General features: G+C 47.7%; 1 protein-coding gene across 3 annotated transcripts in view; it reads left to right on the plus strand.

Annotated features, from left to right (window-relative positions):
* The window catches only part of BBS1 (Bardet-Biedl syndrome 1), a 24,413-nt gene continuing 10,691 nt past the window's right edge, over nt 1–13,722 (plus strand). For 2 of the 3 annotated variants that reach the window (XR_746141.3, XM_003937749.4), the window contains exons 1-11: nt 1–95; nt 397–473; nt 589–623; nt 4,965–5,237; nt 6,103–6,149; nt 6,254–6,292; nt 6,412–6,484; nt 8,180–8,311; nt 10,187–10,293; nt 12,266–12,386; nt 12,534–12,692. Coding sequence is in view for 2 of the 3 variants with exons in the window: in XM_003937749.4 (XP_003937798.1) it covers nt 49–95; nt 397–473; nt 589–623; nt 4,965–5,237; nt 6,103–6,149; nt 6,254–6,292; nt 6,412–6,484; nt 8,180–8,311; nt 10,187–10,293; nt 12,266–12,386; nt 12,534–12,692 (1,110 nt within the window). In the remaining variant the exon portion in view is untranslated. Of the gene's footprint in view, nt 96–396; nt 474–588; nt 624–4,964; nt 5,238–6,102; nt 6,150–6,253; nt 6,293–6,411; nt 6,485–8,179; nt 8,312–10,186; nt 10,294–12,265; nt 12,387–12,533; nt 12,693–13,722 lie in introns of those variants that run through there. The other variant, XM_074401736.1, reaches the window with a different exon arrangement.

The raw sequence follows: 13,722 nt of genomic DNA on the forward strand, positions 1-13,722 counted from the left end.
TACGCGGCGGCAGGGGCGGGGCTGGTTGCCAGGACGACGTCTGCCAAGATGGCCGCTGTGTCCTCATCGGATTCCGACGGCTGCGGAGCTGAGAGGTGAAGGCGGAGCTCCTCAAAGCCTCCTTTCCTTCCCGTGTAAAGAGGGTCCCTTGGTCCCCGGGCTCTGGGCTTCTGTTCTCGGGCAGTCTGGAAGGACTCTTAGATGTCACATAGGGAAACCGAGGCCCAAGATGTGCATGTTTGTGTCTGGAGGTCGCTCGGTGAGCCAGTGGCGAAGCCCCGGACTTGTACCCAGACGTTCTAATCTTATGTTCATGAGTGACCTGTACCAGCTCGCTCTAAGTTTTCTTCCCCTCCTGTGGGACTCACTCCCCAACTCTCTTTCCCCCACTTCCAGCAATGAGACCAATTCGAAATGGTTGGATGCGCACTACGACCCAATGGCCAACATCCACACCTTTTCTGCCTGCCTAGGTGAGTCTCTGGAACCAGGAACCCTGGCTTATAGGGGGATGGGGAATCAGACGATGGTCCTGTAGTGAAGCCTCTGGGATTCTGAGACCCTGGTTTTGGCCCTTTTGTTTTCCAGCGCTGGCAGATTTGCATGGGGATGGGGAATACAAGGTAAGCATATTACCCTAGCAGGAGAGTTGGGGACAGGGAGGTGTACCCAGAAATAAGATTTTCCGACGGCTGAAAAGAGGCCCAGCATACTCTGGAATTCACATATACTATGAAAAAGCACATTTCGCGTTAAATTTTGTTTTTATGTGGAAAGTGAAGAGAACTTACTGATTTCATAATACAGACTGCAGAAAGTAAAGCAGATAAAATATTTCTGGGGATTGTATTAAGACAAAGCCTTTTAATTTAGTTAACATGGTTTTCTTGTTGGAAGGGCAAATCCCTTGGTTGGGGGTGGGTATTAGAATCTGGAGGGAAAGTAAAAGGGAGGGAAGCGAGAGTTTTATGTTTATCAAGAGATTTTAAGATTGGCCATAAGCTGTCAATTGTCGAAGCTGGATAATGGGGTATATCGGGGTTCATTATGTGAGTCTCTCCACTTTTGTATGTGAATGAAAATTTTCCATAGAAAAAGGTTAAATTTTAAATTTAATTTTAAGACTGGGCATGGTGGCTCATGCCTGTAATCCCAGCACTTTGGGAGGCTGAGTTGGGTGGTGCACTTGAGCTCAGGAGTTTGAGACCAGCCTGTCCAACATGTGTGAAAAATTGTCTCTACTAAAAATACAAAAATTACCCGGGCATGGTGGTAGGCACCAGTAATCCCAGCTACCTGGGAGGCTGAGGCAGGAGAATCACTTGAACCCAGGAGGTAGAGGTTGAGTAAGCTGAAATTGTGCCACTACACTCCAGCCTGGATGACAGAGTGAGACTCAGTCTCAAATACACACACACACACACACACACACACACACACACACACTCTTAAATAAAAATATAGGCCGGGCGCGGTGGCTCAAGCTTGTAATCCCAGCACTTTGGGAGGCCGAGGCGGGTGGATCACAAGGTCAAGAGATCGAGACCATCCTGGTCAACATGGTGAAACCCCGTCTCTACTAAAAATACAAAAAACTAGCTGGGCGTGGTGGCGCATGCCTGTAATCCCAGCTACTCAGGAGGCTGAGGCAGGAGAATTGCCTGAGCCCAGGAGGCGGAGGTTGCGGTGAGCCGAGATCGCGCCATTGCACTCCAGCCTGGGTAACAAGAGCGAAACTCCGTCTCAAAAAAAAAATAAAATAAAATAAAATAAAATAAAATAAAATAAAATATATATATATATAAAAATAAGTTTAAAAAGACATAATTTTTTTTTTTTTTTTTTTTTTTTTTTTGAGACAGAGTTTCGCTCTTGTTACCCAGGCTGGAGTGCAATGGCACGATCTCGGCTCACCGCAACCTCCACCTCCTGGGTTCAGGCAATTCTCCTGCCTCAGCCTCCTGAGTAGTTGGGATTACAGGCATGCGCCACCATGCCCAGCTAATGTTTTGTGTTTTTAGTAGAGACGGGGTTTCACCACGTTGACCAGGATGGTCTCAATCTCTTGACCTCGTGATCCACCCGCCTCGGCCTCCCAAAGTGCTGGGATTACAGGCTTGAGCCACCGCGCCCGGCCGACATAACGTTTTTTAAAGGTAGAGAAGTGTATTGGGATAAAAGAAATGAAGTTAGCGTGGATTCAGTATCCATTTCTGGACTAGACCTTCCATGGAGGCACATTCATAAACACAGATTTTATTTATTCCCATTTTGTTAATGGGAAAATAGTTTCAAAGAAGTTAAGTTTATTGAATTTGTAACTGGGTCTGTTTGATTCCAAGTCCTGTACTTTTCTACCATAGCTCAGCCCTTACTATAGGCAACGACACTGCAATGGCTATATCATGTGGGTGGCTAGAAGATAGTCCTGAAATCCTACCCCATTTGGAATAGGACCCAGTGGTTTTTGCCCCCAAATTCCTATCCATAATGCATTCAGTAATTCAGCAAGTGTATAGTGAGAAGTGTATAGTGAGTCCCTACTGTGTGTCAGGCGTTATGGGGACACCTTATTCAGAAATCCGTCATCACATAGGAGGAGATACAGACACCATTGACAATTATTTCATGATATTGATTGAATGCCTATTTTGTGTTTGGCCCTGGGCTTACAATAGTGAGGGAGGAGAAACCATAGACACAGTAGCTAATAAGAAATGTTTTCCTTCAGTGCCGCCTGGGGGAAAAAAAAAAAAAAGAAATATTAAGTATCTTCACGTAATAGCATGTTTAATAGCCAGTTTATTCAGCATTGAGTCCTAGCATCTAGCCCAGTACCTGGGACAAAGTAGGTACTTGATAAATATTTGTGGGGAAGTGAGTAGATGCTAAAATTGAACATGTAGAAAGTAATATGGGAGTACCAGTGAGAACAATGGATTCCATCTGGAGGTACCAGGAGGCAGTAATGTGTGAACTGGGCATTGAAAGATGAATAAAATCTCTGAAGAAGGCAAGGATGAGAGGATGGGGAAGGCATTTCAGGTAGAAGGAACAGCACAAGCAGAAGCCCAGAGGCTTAGAAGTTCATAGCATATTTGGAAAGAGTAAATGTGAAGTTAGAAAGTTGAGGCCTATATAAAATAACTACCACATAAAATAGTAGTTAAGACTATGGCTTTGGATTCAGACAGACCTAGCTATCCCACTTAATAGCTGTGTGACTTTTATTTAACATCTCTAAGACACAGCTTCCTCATTTGAGAAATGAGGCTACTAATGGCACCTACTTCATAAGGTTGTTGAAAGCTGGTGTAGTGGTGCACACCTGTAGTCCCAGCTGCTTGGAAGGCTAAGGTGCGAAGATTGCTTAAGCCCAGGAGTTCAAGGCTGCAGCGAGCTGTGATCGCACCACTGAACTCCAGCCTAGGTGACAGAGCAAGACCCAGTCTCTCTCTTTTTTTTTTTAAAGACAGGGTTTCACCATGTTGGTTAGGCTGGTCTTGAACTCCCGACCTCAGGTAATCCGCCCCCGCTCCACCTCCAAAGTGCTTGGATTACAGGCGTGAGCCACCACGCCCAGCCAACCCAGTCTCTTAAAAATAATAAGATTGGGGCCGGGCGCGGTGGCTCAAGCCTGTAATCCCAGCACTTTGGGAGGCCGAGGCGGGTGGATCACAAGGTCGAGAGATCGAGACCAACCTGGTCAACATGGTGAAACCCCGTCTCTACTAAAAATACAAAAAATTAGCTGGGCATGGTGGCGCATGCCTATAATCCCAGCTACTAAGGAGGCTGAGGCAGGAGAATTGCCTGAACCCAGGAGGCGGAGGTTGCGGTGAGCCGAGATCGCGCCATTGCACTCCAGCCTGGGTAACAAGAGCGAAACTCCGTCTCAAAAAAAAAAAAAAAAAAAATAATAATAATAATAATAATAATAATAAGATTGTTAGGCCAAGCATGGTGGCTCATGCCTGTAATCCCAGCACTTTGGGAGGCCGAGGTGGGCAGATCACCTGAGGTTGGGAGTTCAAGACCAGCCTGACCAACGTAGAGAAACCCCATCTCTAAAACACAAAATTAGCTGGGTGTGGTGGTGCATGCCTGTAATCCTAGCTACTTGGAAAGCTGAGGCAGGAGAATCACTTGATTCTGGGAGGCGGAGGTTGCTGTGAGCCGAGATCAGGCCATTGCACTCCAGCCTGGGCAATAAGAGCAACGCTTCGTCTCAAAAATAATAATAATAATAGGATTGTTGAGAGAGTTAAAGGTTGCATGCAGTTTCTGATGTGGTCCCTGGCACATACTACATGCTCAGTATCCAGGCATTCTTGGGGATCCCCTTTCTGTCTGGAACACAGAAATGGGAAGGCGATAGGAAACAAGTTGATAACTAGATTAGAGGGGCCTTGCAGGCCTCATTCGGGGGAATGGGCTTGTGTGGCAGCTTCAGCAGCTTGGAAGATGGATTGGAGGGTGGAAAACTGAGAGACCAAGGAGCTTGGTTCCCCTCTCTGTGTCCACAGAGCACATCCTGCCATGCATTTGGAAACCAGGCTTCAGCAGCCCAGATACAGGTGTCCCCATCCCTTCCCCAACTGACCTCTGCCACTGTCCCAGTGTCTCTCTAGAAGTGCCTGGCATGGAAGACATGTTTGCCAAATGAATAATAAAAACATCAACTGCCACTTACTCCTCAGTAGCACTTACCAGGTTCTGTAACTCATTATCTCATTTGATTTTTACCACATATCATGAGGAAAGTATTCTCATTTTGCAAGTGGGAAACCTGAGATTCAGAAAGGCTAGTCAGCTTTCCCAAAGTCAGGCAGCTTGAAAGCCTGAGGGCCAAGGCTTTGTTGGTGCAGAAATGAATTAATGCACACCAGCAACAAGGCAAGAAGAGGGTCAAGTGGAAAGGTCTTCAGACCCTGAGCCTAGAATGAGCCACCTTCTCCCTGCAGCTGGTGGTAGGGGACCTTGGCCCTGGTGGGCAGCAGCCCCGCCTGAAGGTGCTCAAAGGACCACTGGTGATGACCGAAAGCCCGCTACCTGCTCTGCCAGCTGCGGCCGCCACCTTCTTCATGGAGCAACATGAGCCCCGGACCCCAGCTCTGGCACTTGCTTCAGGCCCTTGTGTCTATGTGTATAAGAATCTCAGACCCTACTTCAAGTTCAGCCTGCCCCAATTGCCTCCAAACCCTCTGGAACAAGACCTTTGGAACCAGGCCAAAGAGGTAAATAACATGGGAGTTGGGAACCAGAAGGCAAAGATGGCAGCCACTGGGTGAGGAGGGCTGGGCTCCTGGGAAGAAGGTGGGCTGGTGGTAGGAGATCAGCTATAGTCCATCTTAGAGAGCAGTGGTGGCACCTTTTTTTTTTTTTTTTTTTTTTTTTTGAGACAGTTTCATTCCTGCCCAGACTGGAGTGCAATAGCATGATCTCAGTTCACTGCAGCCTGTGCCTCCCAGGTTCAAGCAATTCTTCTGCCTCAGCCTCCCAAGTAGCTGGGATTACAGGTGCTGGCAATCACACCCAGCTAATTTTTTGTATTTTTTTTAGTAGAGATGGGGTTTTACCATGTTGGCCAGGCTGGTCTCGAACTCTTGGCCTCACATGATCCACCTGTGTTGGCCTCCCAAAGTGCTGGAATTACAGGCATGAGCCACCTTGCCCAGCCTAGTGGTGGCACTTCTGGGCAAGATGCTGTGCTTGGCTACTCAGCAGTCATTCCCAGAGAGGCACGGAGCCAGTCCCCTTGGAGAGTAGAACCCAGAAAATTCCTCTGCACTAGCCACACCCCTGCTCAACTTTGGGGGAGATGAAACCAAAGAAGGTAGGAGCCTATCAGAAGAAGGACTGGAAACACCAGGAGAAGGGGGAAGTTTGGGGAGGTGTTGATAAAGGCGATGATATACATGGCCCTGAGGCTGGATTCAGATAAAGGGCATGAGCTTGGGGCTTAGTACAGAGGTAGGCTGGCAGAGAGGCAGAGACCAAGAGGTACATCCAGAAGTGTGGAGCTCTCTGAGGGCATGGGCTTTGAGTTTCCTGCTTGCCTTGAGCTCACAGGCTCTCCCTTCTAATCCCACATTGTCACAGGACCAGATCGACCCCTTAACCCTGAAGGAGATGCTGGAGAGCATCCGGTGAGAGCCTGCCTTCCCCTTCATCCCTCCCAACTCCTTCCTCTTACCTAAGCCCAGGTTTCTGTTCCTCCACTCAGCTGCCATGCTGGCCCCTCTCTTTGCAGGGAGACAGCAGAGGAGCCTTTATCTGTCCAGTCACTCAGGTAAGGACCCTGTGGAGGGCCAGGGCTTGGGAGGCTCCAGGGGGAGGAAGCAGCTGCCAGAATGATGGAGGAGTGCAGCCAGGCCGGGGCCTGCAGATGCCAGTTCTGTGTGTGTCTAGTTTTCTGCAGCTGGAGCTGAGTGAAATGGAGGCATTTGTAAACCAACACAAGTCCAAGTCCATCAAGCGGCAGGTAATATGCCCTTCTCTTTTTATTTCCCTGTAAAAAAAATTCATATATTTTTTTAAAAGACCACCTAATATCAGTAGTAAAGTCTCTAAGGAAACCCAACCAGTGTCTCTGCTATATCCCTTCCAGCCATGCCATGTGTATATAGTCACAAAGTGGCAGTGCCTTCCACGTTCCAGTTAACAATGACAGCTTTTTTTTTTTTTTTTTTTTTTTTTTTTTTTTTTTGAGACGGAGTTTCGCTCTTGTTACCCAGGCTGGAATGCAATGGCGCGATCTCGGCTCACCGCAACCTCCGCCTCCTGGGTTCAGGCAATTCTCCTGCCTCAGCCTCCTGAGTAGCTGGGATTACAGGCACACACCACCATGCCCAGCTAATTTTTTGAGTTTTTAGTAGAGACGGGGTTTCACCATGTTGACCAGGATGGTCTCGATCTCTCGACCTCGTGATCCACCCGCCTCGGCCTCCCAAAGTGCCGGGATTACAGGCTTGAGCGACTGCGCCCGGCTATCTTTTTCAGTCTTAATGGTAATTACACAATGAGCAGCTTTATCTAAATAAAAACATTTTGCTTCTGCTAATTTCTGTAGGAGAAATTCCTTACAAAGATCTCCTTACAAAGGAGATCTTTTATTTTTTGTTTTCTCTCCAATTATAATTACAAAAGGAACAAGTAGGCCGCCCAGCTAATTTTGCATTTTTAGTAGAGCCGGGGGTTTCTCCATGTTGATCAGGTGGGTCTCAAACTCCGAACCTCAGGTGATCCACCTGCCTCAGCCTCCCAAAGTGCTGGGATTAGAGGCATGATCTGCTGAGCCAAGCCCAAATATTTTTTTTTAAATACAACTTTAAAAAAATGACTGGGGCCGGGCGCGGTGGCTCAAGCCTGTAATCCCAGCACTTTGGGAGGCCGAGGCGGGTGGATCACAAGGTCGAGAGATCGAGACCAACCTGGTCAACATGGTGAAACCCCGTCTCTACTAAAAATACAAAAAATTAGCTGGGCATGGTGGCGCGTGTCTGTAATCCCAGCTACTCAGGAGGCTGAGGCAGGAGAATTGCCTGAACCCAGGAGGCGGAGGTTGCGGTGAGCTGAGATCGCGCCATTGCACTCCAGCCTGGGTAACAAGAGTGAAACTCCGTCTCAAAAAAAAAAAAAAAATGACTGCAGCTGTACGTGGTGGCTCACGCCTATAATCCCAGCACTTTGGGAGGCTGAGGCAGGTGGATCACAGGGTCAGGAGTTCAAGACCAACCTGGGCAATATGGTGAAACCCTATCTCTACTAAAAATACAAAAATTAGCTGGGAGTGGTGGTGTGCGCCTGTAATCCCAGCTAGTTGGGAGGCTGAGGCAAGAGAATCACTTGAACCTGTGAGGCAGAGGTTGCAGTGAGTCAAGATTGCACCACCACATTCCTTCCTGGGCAACAGAGTGAGACCTTGTCTCAAAAAAAAAAAAAAAAGACTGCATAGTTTTTGATAATATGGGTAGCTCATAATAGACTTAGACAATCCTCTTTTGTTAGAAAGTTAGATTTGTTGCAATAAACACCTTCGTACTTAAATCTTCTGTCACATCTCTGATATTTCCTCTTCATCCTCCTTTCCCTCTTTCTTCCCTCCTGTGACATCCTGGGAGTATCTTGGGGGTGGCATGTGGGGGTTCCCTGGGTGACCCCTGGAGTCCTTCTGTAGACAGTCATCACCACCATGACCACCTTGAAGAAGAACCTGGCTGACGAGGATGCTGTGTCTTGCCTGGTGCTGGGCACTGAGAACAAGGAGCTCCTGGTGCTTGACCCCGAGGCCTTCACCGTTTTAGCCAAGGTCAGTGTCAGGTCTGGCCCTGGGCACCCTGGGGGCCCAGGCTTCATTCTCTCCCCATGCTCCGCAGTTTGTTCTGGGTAATATGTATGTTCATTGTAGAAAAATTAGAAACTAGATAAGCATAAAGAAAGATATATAGCCAAAAATCCTACCACCCATGGATGTATACTGTTAAGGTTGAGGCATAGGTCCTTCTAGACATTTTCATATTTAGACATAGATATATAACTTTATGTAAATATTTATCTTTATAAAAACAGGATTAGCTAGTTGTGGTGGCCCATGCCTCTAATCTTAGTGCTTTAGGAAGCCAAGGCAGGAGGATGGCTGGAGCCCAGGAGTTTGAGGCTGCAGTGAGCTATGATTGTGGCACTGCACTCCAGCCTGGGTGACAGAGTAAGACCCTGTCTCTAAACAACAAATAAATAAATAAAAGCAGGAGGATCATGTAACATGTTTTCATATAGCAGCATATCATCAGTGTCTTTCTATATCTGTAAAACCACCTGAACCTTTTGTTTTGTTTTGTTTTGTTTTTTTGTTTTGTTTTGTTTTTGTTTTTGAGACGGAGTTTCGCTCTTGTTACCCAGGCTGGAGTGCAATGGCGCGATCTCGGCTCACCGCAACCTCCGCCTCCTGGGTTCAGGCAATTCTCCTGCCTCAGCCTCCTGAGTGGGTGGGATTACAGGCACACGCCACCATGCCCAGCTAGTTTTTTGCACTTTTTAGTAGAGACGGGGTTTCACCATGTTGACCAGGACGGTCTCGATCTCTCGACCTCGTGATCCACCCGCCTCGGCCTCCCAAAGTGCTGGGATTACAGGCTTGAGCCACCGCGCCCGGCCTGTTTTGTTTTGTTTTTTGTTTTTGAGGCAGAATCTCACTCTGTCACCCAGGCTGGAGTGCAGTGGCTCTATCTCAGCTCACTGCAACTTACCTCCCAGGTTAAAGCAGTTCTCATGCCTCAGCCACCTGCACCGCCATGCCCAGCTAATTTTCATATTTTTAGTAGAGATGGGGTTTCACCATGTTGGCCAGGCTGGTCTTGAATTCCTGACCTCAAGTGATCTGCGCATCTCAGTCCCCCAAAGCATTGAGCTTACAGGTGTGAGCCACCATACCTGGCCCCACATCAGCCTTTTTAAAGACCACACAATATCTATTATATAGAGGTACCATAATTTATTTACGCTGCCACCTATTGTACATTTAAATTGTTTTTCGTTTTTTGCCTATTATACATTTAAATTGTTTTGTTTTTGTTTTTGTTTTTTTTTTTCCTGTTAATACCAGTGCTACAAACTTACTTACCCAAATATCTTTGCATGCTTGTTTGTTTGTTTGTTTTTGAGAGAGAGTCTTGCTCTGTCACCCAGGCTGAGGTACAGTGGTACAATCTGAACTCACTGCAACCTCTACCACCTGGGCTCAAGCAGTCCTCTTACCTCAGCTTCTCAAGTAGTGGGGACCACAGATGGAGGCCACCACGCCCAGCTAAGTTTTTGTACTTTTGGTAGAGACGAGGTTTCACCATGTTGGACAGGCTGGTCTCTAACTCCTGAGCTCAAGCCATCCACCCACCTCAGCCTCCCAAAGTGCTGGGATTACAGGCATGAGCCACCGAATCTGGCTGCATGGTTGTTTAAGTACTTCCTTAGAATGCAGTCCTAGGAGTGGCATCATTTAGTCAAAAGGCACAGACTAAAAGGCTTTTGCTAAATGTTGCCCTCTCTTGAAAAACTGTATGAGTTTAAACTGGGTGCGAGTGAGGATATTGGGACTTTAGACCAGGCATTCACTCAGAGGAGTTACTGTCAGGGCAGGGAGGGACGGGGACTCCTGAGAGATTGGAGTGTTTGCGCCTCTTCTTTGCAGATGAGCCTTCCCAGCGTCCCCGTCTTCCTAGAGGTTTCCGGCCAGTTTGATGTCGAATTCCGGCTTGCCGCGGCCTGCCGCAATGGAAACATCTATATTCTGAGAAGGTAGCCACATCTCTGGTCTCTGGGGCCGGGAGGAACATCTCAGAAAACTGAGGGCTTCAGAGGCTTGCATGATGAGAATGGGCTTTAAGGCTGGAATTTGGAAATGTAAAGAGCTGAGAACTTCATGAAGGAGGCTGAGCCTGCAAGCCCAGGGAGGCTACCTGTAGGCTTGTGAGATGGGCTGGCAAAGTGAGAGACTAGGCTGAGTGACTATAGTACGGGAGTGATGTGATCAGAAATGAGAAGATAGGCCAGGTGCGGTGGCTCATGCCTATAATCCTAGCACTTTGGGAGGCCGAGGAAGGCAGATCACCTGAGGTCAGTTCAAGACCAGCCTGGCCAACATGGTAAAACTCCATCTCCACCAAAAATACAAAATTAGCTGGGTGTGGTGGCACACACCCCTAGCCCCAGCTACTTGGGAGACTGAGGCAGGAGAATCACTTGAACCCAGGAGGTAGAGCTTGCAATGAGCTGAGATCACACCATTGTACTCCAGCCTGAATAACAGAGCAAGACTCTGTCTCAAAAAAAAAAGGAAATTGATGGGAGGAAATAAAATAATTTCCCACATTTGTTACTTTCCAGGGTATATGACATTGTTTATGCATTAGTTTAACATCACATATAACGTGCATTTTTTTAATTCAAGAAATATTTATTTAGCACCTACTAATGCATTATGCAGTGTGTGGTATTAGGGATATATTGATGAGCAAGATAAATATGCTCCCTGTCCTCATGGGGAACACAGATGTTTTAAAATCAAGAAACCAAGATATTACTAAAAATTGGATGAGTGCTATGGAGAAAAAATACAAGCTCATTGGGGAAAAATAATGGGTAAGGATGATCAGGAACACCTGTCTGTGGAGATGGCTTGAAGGTTAAGAAGAAAGCAATTGGCCAGGCGTGGTGAGTCACGCCTATAATCCTAGCACTTTGGGAAGTCAAGCCAGGCAGATCACCTGAGGTCAGGAGTTTGAGACTAGCCTGACAAACATGGAGAAACCCCATCTCTACTAAAAATACAAAATAAGCCAGGTGTGGTAGCACATGCCTGTAGTCCCAGCTACTCAGGAGGCTGAAGCAGGAGAATCGCTTGAACCCAGACAGTGGAGGTTGTGGTGAGCCAAGATCATGCCACTGCACTCCAGCATGGGCAACAAGAGCGAAACTCTGTCTCAAAAAAAAAAACAGAAGGAAGCAGTTGTTGAGAAAGTGGGAGAAGAGTGTTGTAGGGAAACTCAAAGAGGGAAAGACATTGGCATGTGCTTCTCAAGTAGGGAGGAATTAACTGTACTTTCTAGATAAGGGAAACTAAAATTGAGAGGCCAGTAAACTAAAAACTGCATCGACCTTTGGGAGGCCGTGGCGGGTGAATCACGAGGTCAAGAGATTGAGACCATCCTGGTCAACATGGTGAAACCCGTCTCTACTAAAAATACAAAAAATTAGCTGGGCATGGTGGTGCGTGCCTGTAATCCCAGCTACTCAGGAGGCTGAGGCAGGAGAATTGCCTGAACCCAGGAAGTGGAGGTTGCGGTGAGCTGAGATTGCGCCATTGTACTCCAGCCTGAGTAACAAGAGCAAAACTCCGTCTCAAAAAAAAAAAACTGCATTGACACAGGGCAAAGCTCTTCATCCTTTTCTCATAAGTTAGTAAACTGCCTAAGTCCACTTGTCCTGGCTAGTCTGGCCTTAGGCAAACTCGCTGAAAACTGTTAAATGCCAGATGATCATACAAGCCACCATAGTAAAGGTGGGAGGAAAACAGAGTAGGAGACCACACTTGATGTTTCTAAGGCCACACATTTACTCAGGTGGCAGAGGTGGAAATAATCCCAAGGTCATCTGCTTTGGGGCCAGTGTTCCTCCCAGGTGAGTCCATAGGGTTTAGAAAGAGGAGGGTCAGCCATGGAAGTGGAGAGAGGATTTCTTGGGGCTGGACAATGTGTCATTTATTCCACAGAGACTCCAAGCACCCCAAGTACTGCATCGAGCTGAGCGCCCAGCCTGTAGGACTTGTCCGAGTACACAAGATCCTGGTGGTGGGCAGCACCCAAGACAGCCTGCACGGCTTCACCCACAAGGTGCAGCCCCCAGGAAGCAGCAGCCCCTCCATGCCTATGTCCCCAGCACCCCCTTGGCAAGAAAGCCCTCTGGCTTCCCCACCCCAGAAACCCTTCTTTCCACTGTAAGCCCTGAGCCCTTCACAGACACTGGCTGTTCCCTGCCAGGGGAAGAAGCTGTGGACAGTACCGATGCCCGCAGCAATCCTGACCATGAACCTCCTGGAGCAGCATTCCCGGGGCCTGCAGGCTGTCATGGCTGGGCTGGCCAATGGAGAGGTCCGCATTTATCGTGACAAGGCCCTACTCAATGTCATCCGCACCCCGGTGAGCCCCACCTCCAGCATCTGCCGCTTATTCTTCCTTGCCCTAGTCTCACCTCTGGGGCTTCTTAGCTGCCTCTCCTGACCATACATTGATGCATTTCAAAAACGTTTGTAGACACCTGTAACCCCAACACTTTGGGAGGCCAAAGTGGGCAGATCACCTGACGTCAGGAGTTCAAAACCAGCCTCACCAACATGGCATGACTCCATCGTTACTAAAAATATAAAAATTAGCCAGGCATGGTGGTGCATGTCTGTAATCCCAGCTACTCAGGAGGTTGAGGCAGGAGAATCATTTGAACTGGGAGAAGGAGGTTGCAGTGAGCCGAGATTGCACCATAGCACTCTAGCCTGGGCAACAGAGTGAGATCCTGTGTTTAAAAAAAAAAAAAAGGCCGGGCACGGTGGCTCAAGCCTGTAATCCCAGCACTTTGGGAGGCCGAGGCGGGTGGATCACAAGGTCGAGAGATCGAGACCAACCTGGTCAACATGGTGAAACCCCGTCTCTACTAAAAATACAAAAAATTAGCTGGGCATGGTGGCGCGGAGGTTGCAGTGAGCCGAGATCGTGCCATTGCACTCCAGCCTGGGTGACAAGAGCGAAACTCCGTCTCAAAAAAAAAAAAAAAAAATGTGTTGTGCACCTCATGTGTACAAGTTACCATATTGGTGTGGGAGGAGGTGTCCTTGTTTTCAGGAGGCTTGCAGTCTAAGGTAACAGCAAATTTAAAAGCAGGGCCAACTAAAGCTGAGCAAAGTGCTAAAAAGCACAGAGGCAGCTGAGTAACAAGAGTAGGGGGTGAGATAAATGGGGATGGACTTCATGGGATACTTCACAGAACAAGTGACAGTTCAGCTGGGACTCAAAACAGTTTGTCAAATGGACGAAGAACATTCTGCACAGGGAAGAGCACGAACAAAGCCTGAGAAATATGAAGGCTTTTGATTAAGGTCATTTGATGAGTTTGGACCAGAGGTTTTCAGTCTCTAAGTTGTGAGTCAATAAATTAGTTTAGTGGATCACAACCAGC

The sequence above is a fragment of the Saimiri boliviensis genome, chromosome 6, assembly GCF_048565385.1.
Source record: "Saimiri boliviensis isolate mSaiBol1 chromosome 6, mSaiBol1.pri, whole genome shotgun sequence".
Taxonomy (NCBI): domain Eukaryota; kingdom Metazoa; phylum Chordata; class Mammalia; order Primates; family Cebidae; genus Saimiri; species Saimiri boliviensis.